This window comes from Artemia franciscana, chromosome 2, assembly GCF_032884065.1.
Source record: "Artemia franciscana chromosome 2, ASM3288406v1, whole genome shotgun sequence".
Classification (NCBI taxonomy): Eukaryota; Metazoa; Arthropoda; class Branchiopoda; order Anostraca; family Artemiidae; genus Artemia; species Artemia franciscana.
In genome coordinates, this window is record NC_088864.1 from 62,191,625 (window position 1) to 62,216,025 (window position 24,401).

Below are 24,401 nucleotides of genomic sequence, written 5' to 3' on the forward strand. Positions count from 1 at the left end.
CCCTAAAAAATTTTCGGTTACTTAAAAAGGCAACTAGAACTTTTAATTTTTAACGAACGTTTTTATTAGTAAAATATATACGTAACTTAAGAATTAACTCACGTAACAAACTTTTATACTCTTATATTTTTATTATGTATATGAGGGGGTTTGTACCCTCGTTATACCTCGCTCTTTACACTAAATCGTAAGTTTTGTCCCAATTCTTTAAAAATGACCCCTGAATCAGAAAGGCCGTAGAATAAATAGTTGAAATTACTAAAAATACTTTAGCATAAAGAGCGAGGTATTTATCTCCTCCTAAATACCTCACTCTTTATGCTAAAGTATTTCTAGAACATCTCATATGCGTAATAATCTCTGTTCGTTTTAAGCTTCAATGCTACTCCTTACTTTCAATTGAAAAAACTTTTCATGTTTATTTTTTCATTGTTTTTTTTATAGTAATGCTAGAAAATCCTGCGCCCTTTTCATTGAATTTTTCTTCCAAGAAAAGATCCTCCCACATAGCCCCCTCCCCTCAACTCCACCGCCAAACCAAAAAAATCCCCTTGAAAACGTCTGTACACTTCCCAATAACCATTACTGTATGTAAACACTGGTCAAAGTTTGCAACTTGCAGCCCCTCCCCCAGGGATTGTGGGGGAGTAAGTAATTCCCAAAGACATAGTTATTATGGTTTTTGACTATGGGGAACAAAATGGCTGTCTCAAGCTTTTGATCCGTTGACTTCGGGAAAAAATGAGCGTGGGAGGGGGCCTAGGTGCCCTCCAATTTTTTTGCTCACTTAAAAAGGGCACTAGAACTTTTCATTTCCGTTAGAATGAGCCGTCTTGCGACATTCTAGGACCACTTGGTCGATACGATGAACTTTGGGGGAAAAACAAACAAACAAATAAACACGCACCCGTGATTTGTCTTTTGGTAAAAAATACGAAATTCCACATTTTTGTGGATAGGAGCTTGAAATTTTGCTATAGGGTTCTCTGATACGCCGAATGCGAATGTGTGATTTTCGTTAAGATTCGATGACCTTTAGGGGGTGTTTCCCCCTATTTTCCAAAATAAGGCAAATTTTCTCAGGCTCGTAACTTTTGATGACAAAGACTAAATTTGATGAAACTTATATATTTAACATCAGCATAAAAATCCAATTCTTTTCATGTATCTTTTAGCATCAAAATTCCGTTATTTAGAGCTTCGTTTACTATTGAGCCAGGTCGCTCCTTACTACAGTTCGTTACCACGAACTGTTTGATTTACATTTTCAGAAAATCGTGGCAAATAAATGTACTCAGAAAATAAACTCTTCTAAGAGTATATTAGTCTGCTGTTTTCGTTTTTCTTACATTTTCATTTGTTGATAAAATAATTTTTATTAAACAAATAGATAAAACCCAAAACGGACAAAAATTAAAACAAACCATCTTTTTTATTTAATATTTATCTTTAATATCTTAAATATTTAATATATTTTTATTTAATTTTAGGGTTGAAACAAGAATGACGCATGGCAAAATACACGAGAAATGTATAATTCTGGTTATATATTTGTATACTAGGGGGGATTGTGGGTAAATTATAGTGCAGCTGCAGAGAAAATTTACCAACTACAATTATTGGGGATTAATGGGATTAATTAATTAAAAAATTTCTGGTCAAAGTAAATAGCGAATTTGAAACATAAAACGATGAACAGTTTTAAAGTCACCTAATGAATTACAGTGATTTCTCCAAATTACTGGGGGACAACTGGCCCCCTTGCTCCCCCCCCCCCAAATGACGCCACTGGCCATAAAAAGACTCGAAAACAAATTTTTGACAATAAAAAAAATTAGTTTACTTACTAAGTTCTTCAGCCCTTTTGTGACAGCACAATCCCGTAATATTATTTTGACCGCATGAAGAAGTTATGAATTTAAATTTTCCTTCTTTTTTTTAATACAGAATGAAGATTTTCACCTCCCAGTTGGTTTTTGTGGTAATACGGATAAAGTCCCTTGATAAATCTAAATTTAAATAAATACTCTTGGGCGGTATGCGTAATCAGTAAAATCTAACAGAGACCACAGAAGGTAACTGAAGATTTGTTTCGATCTTGTTTGGAAAAGAAAGCATTCTTAGCAATTTAAAACTTATTTATAACTCAACTATTGAAAACCAATTAGGAAAATAACTTTAAAGTGTTACATTGTCCCAAGAAGAGCAAGCTGTCACAATTCCAACCGTAAATCCGCCATTACGTTAGATGGGGGCGCGCGCTCCCTGCACCCCCACCTTGATCCACTATTTTGCTAAATTATTAGATTGTAAACCTTTTGTACTCCTTTCTGGTGATGTCTACGTTTATATTGATAGTCATCTAATTTTGATGAGCGTGTACTGGTAAGCGTGTAGCCAAATCTTTCACAGCTAAGGGTTCCCGTGGGTGGAGATAGAAGAAGAGTCTCTTTACTATAAACTATTCGTTTATTCTACAAAGTCTATATAGATGGTTTGAAAACAAGCTCTACAGAAGTTTTGCGCGAGAGGATCTCCTTTAAACACTCCTTTAAACACGAAGGCCGTACATAAATGACTTCCAAAATTCTTTGAAACACGTTCTGTTATATTAGTGTTCCACTTTCTGGTATTATAAATATAGTTTTTCGCATTCCCATTTTCCACAAGACAAAGCATCATAAATTCTATAAACTCGTGTTCTACTTAGGGCTCTAGAATCCAATATAAATTGCAAGATAAAATTGACCCACATTGCATTAAAATTAGGTGATATGATTCCTGTTCCAAGATTTGTATTCGAAAATTTACAGATATTCCCCCTTTTTTAAAATTATTTTTATCGAAAATACCTTTCCAAAGACAATAAAATTTTTTAAGTAAGGCATTTTATATCGACATAAAAATCATTTTAAAAGTAGAACATTGAAGGAAAAAAAATTCCACGCAAAATGTCATATAATTGGTCACCTCACGTTTCTTGTAGGATTGTTCCAAATTATAGATTTTTTCAGTTCTTTATTATAGAACTGAATAGTTATAAAATATATTATATTATAAATTTTTTCATAATAGCTCTTTTGTGGTTCCAAATGGAAGTTTGTGTTAATTAACTATTTCATAAAAATATTAATTAAATAATCAAATTAAAATGTCACTGTCTCAAGTCACGCTTCCAATCTCGTTCGCAGAGAATTCGCAGTCTCTACACCTATGTAAAAAATAAACTCTTCAGGTAAAAATAAAATGAAGAGACATAGAAGAAAAACCTGTGTAAAAATACACTGTTCTGATAAGAAAAAAAGAAAAAAAAAAGAAAAAATCAACAGACATAGAAGAAAAAAAACTTACAATAAAAATTTATTTTATGAACGAAATCATTCTGACATAAAATCAGACATAGAAATCATTTCTACTGACTCAAGATTAGGTCTTTGAGTCAGCATATTTGTATTTAGGTTGTAATCACTTAAAGTGCGTTGGGACTCAGATTGTCTCAATAGTGTTCAAAGTTCTGGTTTTCTCTGTAAACCGTAATTTTGGGTATATTTGCCCTCATTCCATCAATATTCCCTTTTCTCCTGCCCTTTATTCTCTACGATACCATTATGGTCCCTTATTTTCTCAGTTTCTTGTCTCTACATCTTATTCATTTCCTCTCTATCTCGTCCTTCGCTTTTTCTCTCTCCTATACTATGAATAGGCTTGATAAACCGACCAAAAATGTAAATTTTTCTTTTCTGTTGGCGCACTAATTTCCCATCGGATTGGCCGAATCCAATGAAAAGATACGAAAAGGGGTACTTTGAATCTTAATTTTACCCACTTGGGATGGAGCAATCGTTTTATCACTTGGTTTAAAGCTTTCCTAGCGTGTATTTATCAAACATACCATATAATTTATGAAGTTTACTTTTTGGCTCCTTAATAACTGCGCATGTTGTCCTTGTTGAAGAACTTGTTGACGGGGTGCCCAAATGCTTATAGAGTCGAATCTAAGAACATATATCTAGGACAGTTTAAGGGACTGTGCGCCTTCTTACATGGCTTTACAGTCATCAGCTCAGTTTTCGATGGTTTCATAACGACGGGCCAATCTTAGATAGACTAACCTAAAGAGCCTCAGCAGCTCTTTGCATTTAGGTTAGGGTAGAAGCCCTTCGATCACTTTTAACTCTTAAAAAGTGCACGGAAACTTTTGATTTCCAATCGAATGAGCACCCCCCCCCCAAGCTCATACAAAGATCTTCTTCACAAAAACACTGAGTAACTAGCTTAGCTTACAGTCCTTGTCCCAGGAGCTGCTGGCGGGGTTATTAACCACATAGGCATGGTTAATTGTCCTATAGACTATTTGAGAAAAAAGAAATTTTTTTTTTATTTTGATCGGATGCATTTGGGGGAAAATGATGGTTAAGAGGGAGAGATTGATTGTCTTCTGATTGCCTTCGATTCTTCAAAATTGAACTTGAAATTTTCATTTCCAATTGAATTAGCATCTACCATTGTTTGTATGACCATCCCTTCTATAGAAACCTTAAATTTTAACAATGGGTAACTTGAAATAACCTACAACCCTTGCCCTAAGGACTTTGGGTGGTTTTGTTAATCACATTTATTAATCACCTTTTATTTTTCGATTGGAAATTGAAAGTTTAATTTCCTTTTTAAAAGCCAAAAGCTATTGGATACTAACAGTCCCTCCTCCCCGAAAAACACCTTTTGCAGAAAATACCTCTGAGAAATACCATCTCATGGAAAATTCCCCCTGAAAAATGTCTTCCCTTGAAAAAAAAGAGACTAGAACTGCCTGGGGATTATAGCTAATTTCTACCGTCATCCTTCTCTTGTCTCTCCCCTAAAGCTAATTCTGCATTTATCCGAAGATTCGATGAGAGTTGATATTTTTAAGGTTTTCTTTGATAATCCCTTTTTTCTTTAACTTTAGTGTTTCATTTTTTTCTTTTTTTCAAAATTTTAGTGTCTAATTTCTTCGCTTTTTTTCAATTTTAGTGTCGGACTTTTTTTTGTTTCGGATTCCTAAAATCTAATATTTCTGGAAGGCTATGCAGACCAACATCAATTGAGGCGATTTTACCATGGCTTCGATGAGAGAAATTATTTTAAGTTTGACCTCAGCTCAAGCTTAGGTATAAACGAAATGGTATTAATTGTGTACAATACTGGTTTATTTTTAGTCTTAGAGTACAAATAACCCTTTTACAGCAATACTGTACTTCAAATGCAAAAAGGCATGGTATTTAAATTATATTAAATATAGAACTATATTATATTGCTCCGACACTTTCTTTAGTGTAGCCCCTAAAAATCCTTTGCCTCGATCATTCTTCAATTTTCAAAAAGGCAAGTGAGAATTTAATTAATCGAAATGCTCAGTTTTCTCACTAGCTTTCTTTTACTTCAAAAGAAAAACATTTAAAAACGGCTAAATATACCAATCACAATTAGTAAGTATTTATAAGGTTTATCAAACTTTACAAAGTCTCCTTCTGACGCTGAAATATTCGCTTGAACTATTTCCCCAAGAGAATATGAAATAGTCGTTTTGAAGCGTTTAGGACTTTTCTGCGATTTCTATGTAATATATAACTTTCTTTTTTCCAAAAATTATCTTACTCTTTGTAGTGAAACACCAGCTATCTTTGCATGTATACTAGGGGCTTCTAATGCTCTTGCTATTAATATATTTTAATTATTTGTTAGCCCTAGTGCTATAAGCGAAGCTTCAGATTTTTCTACATGAGGAAACTTACAGGTACTGTCTTCTCGATATCTAGAGAACTATTAAAAGCTATCGTCCATACACTTGTTCAAAGAAAAAGGGTTCTTTTTACTCAAAATACTATTTTTATCAAACTCAGAGGTAGTTTATTCTCAGTGAGAAAATCTATAGAAAATTCATCCACAGCATCAGGGGTTTTCTGCTTGATACTAAATCGTGCAAAAAGTCAAGCAATCTATACGAAACTCCTTGAATTACTATGACAGAATCTTCTAGATAAAAAACCACGTCGTTTAGACGTATAACAGGTAAGAAGACATTTTCCGCTGGAAATCAAAAACTTTTAAGCTAAAAGGGAAAAATCTGGCTTAAAACATCTGCTTTTTGAGGGGGGAAACTGGAGGGGGGGCTCACTTAGAGACAATTTTTGACAGTATCGATTTTTATTGTTTTTGTTTTTTGTTCTTTTAAATTACGTATTCTTGAGATTGCTGCTTGGAAAATAATTAATCTTTGGTCGTGTTGAAATGAAGAATCTTGGAGAAATAAACTAAAGGCATTTTCAAATCGCTGGTTTTGCATAAGAGCTTCTTCAAAAGGAATAACTTAATGCGTACGTGACATATTGCGAGGAATAGACGAGATTTTCTATTAAACTTGCCACAATTGATGTTATATCTATAAATAATCCCACTTTTTATAAATAATCCCGCATTGAATAATCCTCGTGTTTTTTCGCTTAAGTGTAATCATCTTTTTTGTTCCCGCTCGATTTTTGAAACAGACCCTAAGAATCTTAACAACACCATTGCTTGTATCTCTTCGATAGCAAACCCGTTTTCCCGTTACCCGTTTAAACCCGTTTGTGATTCAGGGGTCATTCTTAAAGAATTAGGACAAAATTCAAGCTCTAGTGTAGAGAGCAAGGTATTGATGAGGGGGTGAACCCCCTCATATACGTAATAAAAACATACGAATTTATAAGTTCGTTACGTAAGTTAATTTGCAAGTTACGTATATTTTTACTAATAAAAAAGTTCGTACAATTTAAAGGTCTAGTTGCCTTTTTAAGTAACCAAAAAATTGGAGGGCAACTAGGCCTACTCCCTCGCTCCTGATGTATTTGTGTGGTATACCATACAATGGTAAGACCTTTGCTAAAGCTCTTGTATCAGGAGAATCGAACGCTTGCTCACAATCTATAAAGCTTGGAATCGAAGGTGTTTGACAGCTCAGGCACTTCTCAATTATTAACCTAAGAGTGAAAATTTGGTCGACTATCTTTTCTTTTCTAAAACCGCACTGTTCCGCTCTTAAAACTTTGTCTACAGCATCTCCAAGTCTAAAATGCTATAACTTACTAAGTAATTTGCTACCTACAGAGACCACACTAATACCTCGATAACTACCCCATCCACTCTTATCACCTTTCTTATGCAGAGGTTTAATTAAGATTTTCCTAAAATCGTTAGGCACTTCCCATTTTGCAAAAATCGTATTCATAATCTTCAGTAACTTATTTCTAACCTCAGAGCCACCATATTTAAGAAACTCATTTACCACACTATCACTACCTGTCCTGGAGCCTTATTATTTTTCATCCTTTTAGTACTGTCGCTATTTCTTCCTCACAAAACAATTCTTCCTTCACATCCAAGCTATCACAAACTTTTTCATTTTCCTCTATATCTTTTCCTTCAACTCTATCTCGGCTTAGCAGATAGAGTTCTCTCTGCTCGTCTCTCTTTGACTCTTTCCTTATCACTAATCCTATCTTTAACTAGGACGAATTCGGATTAACTACTCTCTCTCAATTTATTAACCTGGCACGAAAATATTTATCTATTATGCCGTCTAGCTGTATCTTCCAGATCCTTATCAATTTTATCCATGGCCTCCACTTCACACTTCCTTAGTTCATATTTCAATGCTTTCTCAACTTTCTTTACATTCCTTTGTTTTCATATTACCTATTACTCAAATAATTCTTGTACAAGCCCCTTCTCCTCTCCATTAAACATTAAAATTTTTCACTAATATTCCTAGCTACAGTCCTAAGTTTTTCCTTAAAATACCATCAGTAACTTCACAAATTGTTTTTCTAAAATAATTCCAACAATCTTCCATATTGTCAAATTATAAACTATCAAGTTTAGTATTTAACTGTTCCTGGAAAATTTCTCTCTAGTTCTCATTCTGGAGTCTACTAACATTTTAACTTTCTGGGAGTTAGATACCCTTCTGAAATTTTGGCTTTCAATTAACCCTAGATACTAATAGATGGTGTTATATTATTATAATAAACTGTGTATTTGTGAGGGAGCTATATATTATTGTACAAAATGCTTTCCAGGATATTGTGTTCGGATGGCGTCTAAGTTCGCAAAAACAAGGGGTAAACATCTCTCATATTAATGGACTAAACGTCAGAAATCATGTGTTGGCTCTCGGTAGGAAAAAAAATTATGTTTGAATCCAATATATACAGGGGCGTAATTTGCTATGGGGCAGGGAGGGCAACTGACACCTCTTGACCCAAGGTACCCTCGCAGACCTCATTTTGCCCTCCTCCCTAGCTTAAATTTAGTTTTTGTAACAAATCTGGTCAGAACTAGTATAAGTCTACATATTCCAAGCATTCAGAGAAACAGACCAGTTTTCTTTAGTATATCCTTGCCTTTACGGTAATATATGGCTCATTTTTCAGTTTTCATAGTCATTTTCACTTAATTTGGGAAAATTTACTCCAGCTTGGCCCCCTCCCCCTGATATTTTGACGAGCTTAAACCACTGAATATATACAAGAAAATGCCATTTGGGGCTTAGAAACAAGGAAACATGTGTTATCGCCTCTTAGAAAGAAGGTTTAGCTACACAATATAGGAAGTTCCCCCCGAGAAGTGGCCAGTATAGGTGACTCATCGTGAGAGAGCTAGAGACCCCCTGAAAAGTTGCCCGGTATACACTTCAAGCTCTCTTTACTGAAGCTGTAACTATGGGTAGTTGTCCGCTCCTTACCAGTTTGTAGCTGCTGCTGTAATCATGATTATAGCATTGCTACAAGTTCAAACGCTGCATTCATTTGCAAAATAAATCATTGATCTTTCCTGTCAACTAAATTAAAAAAAAAGAAAAACTTTTTTTTAACTGAAAGTAAGGAGCGACATTAAAACTTAAAACGAACAGAAATTACTGTGTATACAAAAGGGGCTGTTCCCTCCTCAACACCCCGCTCTTTACGCTAAAGTTTGAATCTTTCTGTCAACTCTACTTTTTAAAACAGTAAAAACCTTTAGCGTAACAGTAAAAACAGTAAACAGTAAAACGGATCAAGCATCCGTGATCCGTCTTATGGCAAAAAATAAAAAATTCCACATTTTTGTAGATAGGAGCTTGAAACCTAGTAGGAGCTTGAAACCTACAGTAGGGTTCTCTGATGCGCTGAATCTGATGGTGTCATTTCGATAAGATACGGGGTGTTTCCCCCTATTTTCTAAAATAAGGCAAATTTTCTCAGACTTGTAACTTTTGATGGGTAAAACTAAACTTGATGAAACGTATATATTTAAAATCAGCATGAAAATACAATTCTTTTGATGTTACTAATGTGTCAAAATTCCGTTTTTTAGAGTTTCGGTTACTATTGAGCGAGGTCGCTCCTTATTACAGTTCGTTACCACGAGCTGTTTGAAAAAATCATTAAGTGGTTGGGTGTTCATTTTATCTCTCCTAATTACCTGTTATGACTCCTAAGTTCCTAACTTGTTTCTTGATAGGAAACAAAAAGTTTTTAAGTTTTAAAAGCTTTTTAAAATCAATTTTTTTTTTTACTTTTTATTCATTTAAAAGTCCATTAGACAGTTCAGAAATTAGAGTCGGTTTTAAAATCTAAAAGTACTGGACTTGTTGTAACTATTAAATAAAAAAACAAGTTTTTTAACTGCAAGTAAGGAGCAACATTAAAACTTAAGAAGAACAGAAATTATTCCGTATATGAAAGGGGTTATCCGATCTTCAACGCCCCGCTCTTTACGCTAAAGTTTGACTCGTTCTCATAACTCTAGTTTTTAAAGCGATAAATAACGATTTAAAATGCTAACACGAACTGTTTGATAAATAACTTGATAAGTGCTTTGACTATAGTAATTGTAACTGAAAAAAAAATTCCTAAGAAGTGTCATTATATTAGTTTTGAATTTGTAGTGAGGCAGCTATATTTTTCTCGTCAATCTCCGTATCTGTCTTTCAGGTTCTATGGCTTACACATTAGTTATTTGAACACTAACTACCAGTGGGATATTATGAGGCCAGCAACAATTATAAAGAAAGCGTTAGACGAAGAGTACAGAAGGAAGAAAAGGAAAGATGAGAAAATGAATAAAGGGGTAGCAAATATATTCTTGACTCCTGCACAGAAAGAGATTGTAGAGTGTGATTATCCATTTTTACAGATCATAGGTCTACCAGGGACTGGAAAAACTTATTGCTTAATATTGAAGATGGTCGATGTGTTTTTGGAGCTTCGGCAGTTACGCCGAGAACAAGAAAACGGGAAAAAAGAGTTAATAATTGTGTTTCATAGAAATGAGAACACAATACAGTGGATAAGTGAAATGTTTTGGCAGACCATCGAGCAAATTGAGAGACAGAGTAACGAAGAAAGGAAAAAATCCAGTTTTGAAGAAATTTCAAAACTAATAAAATTCATTGGTGGCAGTGACCTTATCGACATTGAATCTAAAGAGTCGTTTCAGATTGAAAAATTTGACTTAGAAACAAGATTCAAAGTTTTTTGTGATGATGTACCTTCAGAAGGTATAATGTATGATCTACCACGCATGATCTACAATAACTCAGATGGACTGTTCGAAATTTTCAGGGCAATCGACCGGTCTAATTTCTCCTGGTGTACTTCTTATTCAGACATACCGACCCTTGTAAACTTTTATCGGCCTATCTCATGTGTATCAGTAAAAGGGGATAAAATATGTGATTATTCACACAGGACATATCTTACGGAAAGTCTAAGATACACGGGAAGTATACATTACCTTTTAAGTGAACTACAGTGTTATTCGTTAAGAGAGTATTTTTATAAAATGTCTCTATATCCAAAGTATTCATGTAATGACCGTCGTCCACTCGTCGTCCACTTTAGTCCAGGAACACGAGTTATTGGAGAAAAGCCAGAAGTAATTTGTGTACAAGATTTCAACTCTATGAAAAACAAAGTACAAGAATTACTTAAAACATTAGAAAAAAAGGGAACTCAAAGAGATGAAATAGCCGTTATCAGAACAGACATGGGCAATCATCTGTTATGTAAGCAGATACAAAACGAAGTAAAGTAAGTGAATATCTTGTATAATAAAACCTCCTAGGCTCCCAGAAGCTCCATCATTTTAAGATAAGATAATAATTTGACAAAGGTAAATAATTGGGTAGACACTGTAAATAAATAATTTTTTATACTTTAAACTTCCAGCAAAAAAAAAAAACAAAAACAAAACATCAACAGTGACACTATAATTAATTGTAAAATGAAGCTGTTTTTTGGCTTACTTTTCTGGTTCTAAAGTAGATACCATCTTTTGAGTGCTAGCAGAAAAGATAAAGCTGGCAGTTTTTCAGTTGGAGTCAAGATGTGACCTCAATTTTGAGGAAAACCGGGCTCCCATTCAGCCCCTTAAAGGAATGAGCGTCCCTCAAGCTGTTCTAAAAACAATATGATTTATTTTACTTTATTTTTAGGCTGGGTACTTACGTGTTCTAGCAACCAAACCAAAGAAATGAAGTTAGGTTAGTCCCAATGAAATATACCAAAATATGATGAAAACATAATGTTTCAGTAACAAAGTTATTGAAAACACAACAAAGAATTATGGAAAGCGGGCCGACCACAACACATTCTATTTAATACATAAACTAACCAACTCTATATATTAAATATTTATTTTAAATGTACCTGCATAGTAGCTTATCTCACTGAGCCTAAGCTAATCACCTCTGTTCCGACAAAAAAAAAACAACGGTTTTACTCAGTTCAGGAATAACAGTGTGGTCGCTATAACACGTCAGTACCTTAGGCTGTTTTAAAAACATAAGATTCCAGTCTAAAGAAATAAGGTGTCTAAAAAATACAAAGTTGACTTCATGCTTAGATCGGTGTGTTACACCTAAAAAGTATATTTTAAATAACGTCATGGGTTATTTCATATGTATTCGCCATAATAATTATTAAAACAAGTGGTTTCAGTATTGAAAAATAAGGTGACTTCATGCATAGGTTATGCCTCAGAAAGCCGACTTTAGGTAAATTATTGAGTCATGGGGTATTTCCGATGCATTTTCCTGATTTCTAACTTTCCTAGTGGGCTATTGTTTGATTGTGATAAAAAAAAATTGATTTCAATCTCAGTTTCATACATATGTAAAATCGTAGAAAGATTTTACATTTGAACATTTGTTTAGTGAAATCTTCAATCAGAGTTGCAATATATCCACACAAATGAGATTTCATTCATACCGGAGAAAAATTTCCCCATGTTCTCACTGTAATAAGTGATTCAAGTAACTTCACAGGTTTCGACATACCATTTATGTGGTAAAACAACTCTAGTTTTAATCTAATTATTGAAAAAAGAATGTGAGTTAGCAGGATAAATGAGACAACTTAAAATCTTAAAAAAGAAAATAACATTCGGCTATTAAATCGTTGTCATCTTTTTTTTATGATAGACATGCATCTTTTCCAGGTTTATGTGCCTCATGGACCTACTCTGAGTACCTACTGAGTCGTCTTCTCAGTAGAGGCCTCCCCCAGGCAACTTAGCGCTTTCCCGAGTGGTGGATAGGACTAAGTCCGACGGATACCTCCACTAGGGGGCACGGACCGAGGGTTGGCCTAGTCTCTGGGGGTCCATAATAGAAACGTTTTACTCTTTCTCTCAATTCTACTTTATTAAACAGTAAATTACTTTAGCGTAAAGAGCAGGACGTTGAGGGAGGAACAGCCCCTTTCATACACGGAGTAATTTCTGTTCGTTTTAAGTTTTAATGTCGCTCCTTACTTTCAGTTAAAAAAAAATTGTTTTTTTTAATTTAATTTCTGAACGTTTTTGAATTAATGCATGTTTTTATTTTGGCTCTCCGTAAATGAATAATTAAAACAAAATTTGTACATTATTTTTTTTTTTGCTAAATGACTTTCTTAGTTTTGATCAGACGATTTTGAGGAAAAGGGTGGGAGAGGAGGCCTAGTTGCCCTCCAATTTTTCTGTTACTTAAAAAGGTAACTAGAATTTTTAATTTTTAACGAACGTTTTTATTAGCAAAAAATATACATAACTTACAAATTAACTTACGTAACGAACTTCTATATTCGTATATTTTTATTATGTATATGAGAGGGTTAGCCCCCTCATTAATAGCTCACTCTTTACACTAAAGCTTTAATTTTGTCCCAATTCTTTAAGATTGACCCCTTAATCACAAAGGCTGTAGAATAAATAGTTGAAATTACAAAAAATACTTTAGCGTAAAGAGTGAGCTATTAAAAAGAGATGGACCCCCCATATGCGTAATAATCTCTGTTCGTTTTAAGTTTTAATGCTGGTCCTTACTTTCAGTTGAAAAAACTTTTATATTTATATTTTCATTGTTTGTTTTTTTTTTATAATGCTAGAAAATCCTGGGCCTCCTTCATGGAATTTCTCTTTTCCCATGACAAATTCCTCCAAGGGAAGATCGGCTTGCAGCCCGAAATCAAAGATATCGACGAAATCGTACAATATCAGGCTGGAAGATACATAAGCAGTAATGAAGCTGTTTGGCGAATTCTTTCATTTCCGATACATGAACGTAGTCCAGCTGTTGTTCACATAGCGGTACATTTACAGAATGGTCAACGTGTTTATTTCTCGGAAACCAACGTCCAACAAAGAGCCCTGAATCCACCGGATACAAAGTTAACCGGTTTCTTTTCGCTTTGCAAAAATGATTCTTTTGCAAAAAAACTGCTGTATACTGAAGTGCCTTCGTATTACACGTGGAATACTAAAAATAAAGTATTTGAACGTCGAAAACAGGGTAAGACAGTCGACGGCCAACCTACCATCTTCAAAGATACCACGATAGGAAGACTCTACACCGTTCACCCCAATCAACATGAATGCTTCTTTCTACGCCTGCTTTTGGTGAATGTACCCGGTCCGACATTTGTATATGCACAGACAATGGGAAAGCCAAGAATGTTGTATATTCGCAATTTTTACGTAGTTTGAAACACATATATAAATCTATCTATCAAACAGTTCGTGGTAACGAACTGTAGTAAGGAGCGACCCGGCTCAATAGTAACCAAAACTCTAACAAATGGAATTTTGATACCAATAGCTACATCAAAAGAATCGCATTTAAATGCTGGTTTTAAATATATAAGTTTCATCAAGTTTAGTCTTACCCATCAAAAGTTACGAGCCTGAGAAAATTTGTGTTATTTTAGAAAATAGGGGGGAAACCCCCTAAAAGTCATAGAATCTTAACGAAAATCACACCATCAGATTCAGCGTATCAGAGACCCCTACTGTAGAAGTTTCGAGCTCCTATCTACAAAAATGTGGAATTTTGCATTTTTTGCCAGAAGGCAGATCACGGATGCATGTTTATTTGTTTTTTTGTTTTTTTGTTTTTTTGTTTTTCTTTTTCCCAGGGGTGATCGTATCGACCCAGTTGTCCTAGAATGTTGCAAGAGGGCTCATTCTAACTGAAATGAAAAGTTCTAGTGCCCTTTTTAAGTGACCAAAAAAATTGGAGGGCACCTAGGCCCCCTCCCACGCTAATTATTTTCCCAAAGTCAACGGATCAAAAGTCTGAGATAGCCATTTTATTCAGCGTAGTCGAAAAACCTTATAACTATGTCTTTGGGGACGACTTACTCCCCCACAGTCCCCGTGGGAGGGGCAACAAGTTACAAACTTTGACCTGTGCTTACATATAGTAATGGTTATTGGGAAGTATACAGGCGTTTTCAGGAGGATTTTTTTGGTTTGGGGGAGGGGTTGAGAAGAGGGAGATATGCTCGGGGAACTTTCCTTCGAGAATTTGTAATGGGAGAAGAAAATTTCCATCAAGGGAGAGCAGGATTTACTAGCATTATTAAAAAAAAAAAACAATTAAAAAATAAAAGTGAAAAAGCTTTTTCAGCTGGAAGTAAGGAACAGCAATAAAACTTAAAACAAACAGAAATTATTACCCATATGAGGGGCTCACCTATTTCTAATACCTCGCTCTTAACGCTAAAGTATTTTCGGTAATTTCAACTACTTATTCTACGGCTTTTGTGATTCAGGGGGTCATTCTTAATGAATTGGGATAAAATTTAAGCTTTAGTGTAAAGAGCGAGGTACTGACGATGGGGCGAATCCCCTCATATATGTAATAAAAACATGAGAATACAAAAGTTCTTTACGTAAGCTACTTTATAAGTTACGTAAATCTTTAACCAATAAAAAGATTCGTAAAAAATTAAAAGTTCTAGTTGCCTTTTTAATTAACCAAAAAATCGGAGGGCAACTAGGCTTCGTCCCCCGCTCTTTTTTTCTCAAAATCATTCGATCAAAATTATGAGAAAGCCATTGAGCCAAAAAAAAAAATATGCAAATTTCGTTTTGATTATTCCTCTGCGGAGAGCCAAAATCAAAACATGCATTGATTCAAAAACGTTCAGAAATTAAATAAAAAAAACAAGTTTTTTCAACTGAAAGTAAGGAGTGACATCAAAACTTAAAACGCACAGAAATTACTTCGTATATGAAAGAGGCTGCTTCCTCATCAACGCCCCGCTCTTTACGCTAAAGGTTTTTACTGTTTTAGAAAGAAGAATTGAGAGAAAGAGTCAAACTTTAGCGTAAAGAGCGGGGCGTTGATGAGGAAGCAGCCTCTTTCATATAAGAAGTAATTTCTGTGCGTTTTAAGTTTTGATGTCACTCCTTACTTTCAGTTGAAAAAACTTGTTTTTTTTATTTAATATTCACAGGTGGGACACAGGGACACAACTACAATGGCGCGTAACTAATATGGCGCGTAACGACTTACGCGCGCGGGGGGGCTTGGGGGGGGCGCGAAGCGCCCCAACAATAAAATATATAATTTTTTTTATATTTTTATATAAAAATAAGTTGTCTGTGTGTCTGTGTGTCTGTCGAGTGACGTCACTGTCTGCATATGACGTCTGAATTATTTCATCACATACCAATTCAAAAACGAATGTATTCAAGCCGAAGTAGCTCAGTTATATAACTACCTGTGTTGGCGCAGTGGGTTTGACCTTAGCGTGGTAATACAGGACCCAGAGATTGAACCATGCTGCAGGAATGCACTACAGGGCCGACGCAGGGACCTTAGTAGTCAAGAAGCGTCGTTAATCCGATACAAATAAAGTAGCTCAGTTGGTAAAGCGTTATGTTCCGGGTTCTAGGTCCGAGAGGTTCCAGGTTCGAACCTTGGCTTTAGCATTAATACAAAAGAAGAAAAAAACTAAAAAAGATAAAAACTACAAAAAAAACTAAAAAGAAAATACTAAAAAAAAACAAAAAAGCTAAAATAATAAAAAAAAAGGGTAAAAAACTAAAAACTAAAAAACTAAAAAAAAACTAAAACAACTAAAAAAAGGTAAAAACTACAAAAAAAACTAAAAAGAAAATACAAAAAAAAACCAAAAAAGCTAAAATAATAAAAAAAAGGGTAAAAAACTAAAAACTAAAAAACTAAAAAAAAACTAAAACAACTAAAAAAAAGTAAAAACTACAAAAAAGAAAAAAAACTAAAAACTAATAAAAAAACTAAAAAAAACTAAAGAAAAAAAAACTAAAAAAAGGAAAAAAACTGACAAATAAAGGAGAAAAAGATAACCAAAAAAGAAAAAAATAAATAAAATAAAAATGGTAAATGTATTCAAGCCGAAGTGGCTGAGCTGGTAAAGCGTTATGTTCCAGGTTCTAGGTCCGAGAGGTTCCAGGTTCGAACCTTGGCTTTAGCATTAATACAAAAGAAGAAAAAAAACTAAAAAAGAAAAAAAAACTAAAAAAAACTAAAAAACAGGTAAAAACTACTAAAAAACTAAAAAAGCTAAAAAACTAAAAAAAAACTAAAAAAGGTAAAAACTAAAAACAAAAAAAACTAAAAAAACTAAAAAAAGGGTAAAAACAGCAAAAAACGAAAAAGAAAAAAAAACATCTAAAAACTATTAAAAAAAACTAAAAACTGAAAAAAAAAACTAAAAAAAGCAAAAAAACTGAAAAATAAAGGAGAAAAAGAAAACTAAAAAAAAAAAATAAAAAAAAAACTAAAAAAGGTAAAAACTACAAAAAAACTAAAAAGAAAAAAGGAAAAAAAAAGCTAAAAAAATAGGTAGGCCTAAAAACCAAAAAAACTAAAAAGAAAAAAAGGAAAAAAACAAAAAAATTTATTTCATCATATACCAATTCAAAAACGAATGTATATACAGACCAGGACACAGGGAATATAAATGACGACCAGGACATGCAGAATAATGCAGAATAATACTGATTTGGCTTTTCTTGTATGTAATTTGGTTCCAATCAGGCGAAAACATTAATTTTCTCTTATAGTTTGGAAACTGTATAATCTGGCTTTAATGTTCTTAATGCCTGGATTTACCGGTCAAATGCCGCACTTTTCTTATTTCGGTTAAAATAGTCTCTACTGTTAGCTCTCTGTAATTCAAGATGGTCCCGTTATAACTCTATTAATAAACAGATAAACCTGTGTCCCGCATTTGTCCTTACTTCCGACGTGTCTTCCATTGTTGTTGGCGGGTGACTGACGCAATGCTTGAACAAAACTAGTCTAGACGGTCGATCACCCTCATCAACTACTTGAGTCATTCAAAACTTTAATCAATCACCGTCAGACTCAAGCTTCAAACAGGTTCCTAGATAGTCAATCATGCTTGAATCAATCGATTGATGAAAGCTTTTGATCAAAATGATTGACCGTCTAGGCCCTCCTTTACAGCTCAATAGTATCAGCCGAGTGTCACGATCAAAGGTGGTCTGGTTGAATCTAACGTGTAGCAAGGAATATTCTAATGAAGTAATTTTTGAGCAATTCTTTCTTCTGCCTAGCTTATTTTCTAATATCTGTTTCTATCTGCCTCAAAACAATCTTTGTTATGTAAATCAATAAAGAAATTTTTCGATAAATCAAATCGATTAATAGTTTATCTGTTTTTTTTTTACTGACAAATACGCTGGCATAGTTACTATATGTTTCGTTGTCCAATATACACGATTGACGAGTACAAATTGGCGATGGAAATATATATATATATATATATATATATATATATATATATATATATATATATATATATATATATGTATATATATATATATATATATATATATATATATATATATATATATATATATATATATATATATATATATGTATATATGTATATATACTGAAGCGCCACCCCAACACCTAGTTGGTGGGGCGCTTCGCGCTCTACCAAGCCCCCCCCGCGCGCGTAAGTCGTTACGCGCCATATTAGTTACGCGCCATTGTAGTTGTGTCCCTGTGTCCCACCTGTGAATAGATATATATATATATATATATATATATATATATATATATATATATATATATATATATATATATATATATATATATATATATATATATATACTAGCTGTTGGGGTGGCGCTTCGCGCCACCCCAACTCCTAGTTGGTGGGGCGCTTCGCGCCCCCCCAAGCCCCCCCCCGCGCAAAGTCGTTACGCGCCATATTAGTTACGCGCTATTGTAGCTGTGTCCCTGTGTCCCACCTGTGAATAGAGATAGATATAAATATATATTTTTAACTACGTAAAACATGCGAATATACAGCATTCTTCGCTGTCCCGTTGTCTGTGCATATAAATAGCATTTATATTCCCTGTGTCCCGGTCGTCATTTGTGTCCTGGTGTCCCAGTTTGTAATTTCTCTTTGAGTGTCCCGGTCGTCATTTATATTCCCTGTGTCCCAGTGTCCCGGTCGTTATTTGTGTCCCGGTGTCCCGGTCTGTAATTTCTATTCAAACAATCCCTGTGTCTCAGTCGTCAATTATATATCCCGCCTGTGCCCCCGGCGTCCCCGTTGTAGTTGTGTCCCTGCGTCCCGGTCGTCATTTATATTCCCGGTCGTGATTTGTGTCCGGGTGTCCCAGTCTGTAATTTTTCTTTGAGGTTCCCGGTCGTCATTTATATTCCCTCTGTGTCCTTTACCAACTCAGCTACTTCGGCTTGAATACATTCGTTTTGAGCAGCTTCCTCGGGTGTTGCCATTGTAGATTCTTCAGTCATTTTACAATTAGAAATTTCTCTTTCAACGGTCTTCTTACAATTAAAAATTTGTCTTTGAACGATATTCTTAAATACCTGTGTCCTGGTCGTCATTTATATTCCCTGTGTCCCGGTCGTCATTTGTGTCCCGGTATCCCAGTCTGTAATTTCTCTTTGAGTGTCCCGGTCGTTATTTATATTCCCTCTGTCCCGGTCGTCATTTGTGTCCCGGTCTGTAATTTCTCTTTGAGTGTTTTTTCTTTTTAGTATTTTTTAGTTTTTTACATTTTTTCTTTTTTCAGTTTTCTTTTTCTTCTTTATTTTTCAGCTTCACTATGAAATACATATCGCCGAACCTTTGTTTTTTTTAACTAAAATCTGGTAGGCATTGATGACCTTATCCAAGTCAAAATCCCAAACCCAATCATCATCGCTATCATTTTCAGTTTTGCTCTCGCTGTCCAGGTGGATCTTCATCTAACTGCGCGGTTTTGCGTTCTTTAGCCTCAAGCCTGTTTCCTTGCTGTTCTTTTGATTCCTCGGCACGCTTTCTTTTCTGACTTTCTCTATCAGCAGCAAGTTTTTTGGCATAGACTCTTTGAGCATCTTCATCGGCTTTTATAAAAATAAGTTGTCTGTCTGTCTGTCTGTGGAACAGGTGACGTCATGTTTCTGTGTCCACTGACGTCATGAAATTAGTTGTCGTCATTTTTGCTTTGACGGTGACGTCATTCAAGATATTTAAGACATATGTTCACGTAGAAATCTATTAATGTTTAAGTTTACAATGACTGATGAACTTACCATGGCAAAAGCCGATGAAGATGCTCAAAGAGTCTATGCCAAAAAACTTGCTGCTGATAGAGAAAGTCAGAAAAGAAAGCGTGCCGAGGAATCAAAAGAACAGCAAGGAAACAGGCTTGAGGCTAAAGAACGCAAAACCGCGCAGTTAGATGAAGATCCACCTGGACAGCGAGAGTCAAAACATATCAAAACTGAAAATGATAACGATGATGATTGGGTTTGGGATTTTGACTTGGATAAGGTCATCAATGCCTACCAGATTTTAGTTAAAAAAACAAAGGTTCGGCGATATGTATTTCATAGTGAAGCTGAAAAATAAAGAAGAAAAAGAAAACTGAAAAAAGAAAAAATGTAAAAAACTAAAAAATACTAAAAAGAAAAACACTCAAAGAGAAATTACAGACCGGGACACAAATGACGACCGGGACAGAGGGAATATAAATAACGACCGGGACACTCAAAGAGAAATTACAGACTGGGATACCGGGACACAAATGACGACCGGGACACAGGGAATATAAATGACGACCAGGACACAGGTATTTAAGAATATCGTTCAAAGACAAATTTTTAATTGTAAGAAGACCGTTGAAAGAGAAATTTCTAATTGTAAAATGACTGAAGAACCTACAATGGCAACGGTACCACCATCGAAGTAGATAACCAGTGGGTTGTTCCATATTCCCCATTATTATCTAAAACATTTAATGCACACATAAACGTTGAATACTGTAACTCCGCAAAGGCAATCAAATACATATGTAAATACGTCAACAAAGGCAGTGACATGACAGTTTTTGGCTTGCAGCCCAAAATCAAAGATTTCGACGAAATCGTACAATATCAGGCTGGAAGATACATAAGCAGTAATGAAGCTGTTTGGCGAATTCTTTCATTTCCGATACATGAACGTAGTCCAGCTGTTGTTCACTTAGCGGTACATTTACAGAATGGTCAACGTGTTTATTTCTTGGAAACCAACGTGCAACAAAGAGCCCTGAATCCACCGGATACAAAATTAACAGCTTTTTTTTCGCTTTGCAAAAATGATTCTTTTGCAAAAAAACTGCTGTATACTGAAGTGCCTTCGTATTACACGTGGAATACTAAAAATAAAGTATTTGAACGTCGAAAACAGGGTAAGTCAGTCGACGGCCAACCTACCATCTTCAAAGATACCACGATAGGAAGACTCTACACCGGTCACCCCAATCAACATGAATGCTTCTTTCTACGCCTGCTTTTGGTGAATGTACCCGGTCCGACATCCTTTGAGTATTTGAGAACTGTAAACGGTACTATACATGACACTTACCGTAGTGCATGCCAAGCTCTGAATTTATTGGAGAATGACCAACACTGGGATAACTGCATCAATGACGCGTGCGAAACGTCAACCCCAAGTGAAATTCGTGCATTGATCGTGAACAAAGTTACAGTACGAGTGATCTATTGTCGTATGTACAAAATAACATTTCCAAGTTAACGTCGGAACAAAAAGACATTTATGATACGATACTCAATTTCAGGACGTATACAACTACCTGCTGATTTCTGTAATTTAGTGACGTCCAAAAATGAATTGATTGAAAAAGTATTTCCGAATATTCTAAAAAATTATAAAAATAATAAATGGCTAAGTGAAAGAGCGATTCTCGCACCCAAAAATATAGACGTCCACGAAATCAACAATATTGTTTTGACCAAGATTCGAGACCAGGCAGTCCTTTACAAGTCAATCGACACAGTTTTGGAACCAAATGAAGCGGTTAAGTATGCATGTTTGTTTGTTTGTAAAAAGAGCGTTTGCATATGACGTCATTATTAGTACATACGGCTTTGTATATGCACAGACAATGGGAAAGCCAAGAATGTTGTATATTCGCAAATTTTACGTAGTTTAACTCCTGCAGACGAAATGAATGCTTGCCTGAAAAATTCTAATTTATGGGCACACATAAAAATATTAAAATTAACTACAAATATGCGTGTCCGATTGCAAAACGATGACTCTGGTCAAACATTTTCAGATCAATTGCTGGCAATTGGAAACGGAAAGCTCCCAGTAGTGCAAAAGCCAAAATTTGTTGTATATTCGCAATTTTTACGTAGTTTGAAACACATATATAAATCTATCTATATTCACAGGTGGGACACAGGGACACAACTACAATGGCGCGTAACTAATATGGCGCGTAACGACTTACGCGCGCGGGGGGGCTTGGGGGGGCGCGAAGCGCCCCACCAACTTGGTGTTGGCGTGGCGTGAAGCGCCACCCCAACAGCTAGTATATATTATATATATATATATATATATATATATATATATATATATATATATGTATACATCTTTTTAACTACGTAAAACTTGCGAATATACAACATTCTTCGCTGTCCCATTGTCTGTACATATAAATAGATTGTCAGATTTACCGACTCTTGAACATGCAACATATAATTGTCCATGGGAAAAATAATCCGTATTCAGATCTATACCTCATTATTCTAATGATTGCCCTTGAGCTTTGTTGATGGTGATTGCTAATCAAACATTCCCTGTGTCCCCATCGTCATTTATATTTCCCCCTGTGCCCCCCGGTGTCCCCTTTGTAGTTGTGTCCCTGTGTCCCAGTCGCCATTTATAGTCGACAAACATGACGTCAGTCGACACACAAACATGACGTCAGTCGACACACACGTCCCAGTCGTCATTTGTATCCAGGTGTCCCAGTCAGTAATTTTTCTTTGAGTGTCCCGGTCGTCATTTATATTCCCTGTGTCCCGGTCTGTATATACATTCGTTTTTGAATTGGTATATGATGAAATACATTTTTTGTTTTTTTCCTTTTTAGTCATATTTTGGTTTTTACCTTTTTTTTAGCTTTTTGTTTTTTTTTTCTTTTTTCTTTTTAGTATTTTTTTGTAGTTTTTACCTTTTTTAGTTTTTTTATTTTTATTTTTTTAGTTTTCTTTTTCTCCTTTATTTTTCAGTTTTTTTCCTTTTTTTATTTTTTTTTTCTTTTCCAGTTTTCACTTTTTTTTTTCTTTTTAGTTTTTTTGCTGTTTTTACCCTTTTTTTTAATTTTTAGTTTTTTTTCTTTTTTAGTTTTTTGTTTTTTACCTTTTTTTAGTTTTTTTTTAGTTTTTTAGCTTTTTTAGTTTTTATGGCACTTGATATTAACCAAGTGACATATAGCAATCGCCAATTCTGTCGGTCTGTCTGTCTGTCGGTCTGTCTGTCGGTCCCGGTTTTGCTACTTTAGGAACTTCCAGGTAAGCTAGGGCGATGAAATTTGGCAAGCGTATCAGGGACCGGACCGGCTTAAATTAGAAATAGTCGTTTTCTCAATTTGACCATCTGGGGGGGAGTGGGGGGCCGGTAATTCGCAAAAAATAGAAAAAATGAATGATTTTTAACTTGATTTTAACTGAGTGATTGGATCTTAATGAAATTTGATGTTTGGAATGATATTGTGTCTCAGAGCTCTTATTTTAAATCCCGACTGGATCTGATGACATTGGGGGGAGTTGGAGGGGGGAAACCTAAAGTCCCGGTTTTGCTACTTTAGTCACTTCAAGGTAAGCTAGGACGATGAAATTTGGCAAGCGTATCAAGGACCAGACCAGATTAAATTAGAAATACTCGTTTTCCCGATTTGACAATCTGGGGGGGGGGGAGTGGGGGGCCGGTTAATTCGGAAAAAATGAAGTATTTTTAACTTATGAGCGGGTGATTGGATCTTACTGAAATTTGATTTTTGGAATGATATTGTGTCTCAGAGCTCTAATTTTAACTCCCGACCGGCTCTGATGACATTGAGAGGAGTTGGAGGGGGGAAACCTAAAATCTTGGAAAACACTTAGAGTGGAGGGATCGGGATGAAACTTGATGGGAAAAATAAGCATAAGTCCCAGATACATGATTGACATAATCAGAACTGATTTGCTCTCTTTGGGGTATTTAGGGGGGGGAGTAATTCTTAAAAATTAGAAAAAATTAGGTATTTTCAACTTACGAACGGGTGATCGGATCTCAATGAAATTTGATGTTTAGAAGGATATCTTGTCTTAGAGCTCTTATTTTAAATCCCGACCGGATCTGGTTACGGGGGCGGGGAGTTGGGAGGGGGAAACCTAAAACTTGGAAAACACTTAGAGTGGAGGGATCGGGATGAAACATGGTGGGAAAATAAACACAAGTCCTAGATAGATGATTGACATAAACGGAACGGATCCGCTCTCTTTGGGGTAGTTGGAGGGGGGGGGGGGGTATTTCTGAAAAATTAAAAAAATGAGGTATTTTTAACTTACGAACGGGAGATCGGATCTCAATAAAATTTGATATTTAGAAGGATATCGTGGCTCAGAGCTCTTATTCTAAACCCGACTGGATTTGGTGAAATTGGGGGGGAGTTGGGAGGGTGAAACCTAAAACTTCGAAAACACTTAGAGTGGAGGGATCAGGATGAAACTTGGTGAAGAAAAAAACACGAGTCCTAGATACATG

At 35.1% G+C, this 24,401-nt stretch overlaps 1 protein-coding gene across 2 annotated transcripts in view; it reads left to right on the forward strand.

The window, feature by feature from the left end:
- LOC136043904 (uncharacterized) overlaps positions 1-24,401 on the forward strand; it is a 77,046-nt gene that overhangs the window by 16,566 nt on the left and 36,079 nt on the right. For both annotated transcript variants that reach the window (XM_065728940.1, XM_065728939.1), the window contains exon 2: positions 9,993-11,090. In XM_065728940.1, coding sequence (XP_065585012.1) covers positions 10,045-11,090 — 1,046 coding nt within the window. In that variant the 5' untranslated portion in view covers positions 9,993-10,044. The remainder of the gene's footprint in view (positions 1-9,992; positions 11,091-24,401) is intronic.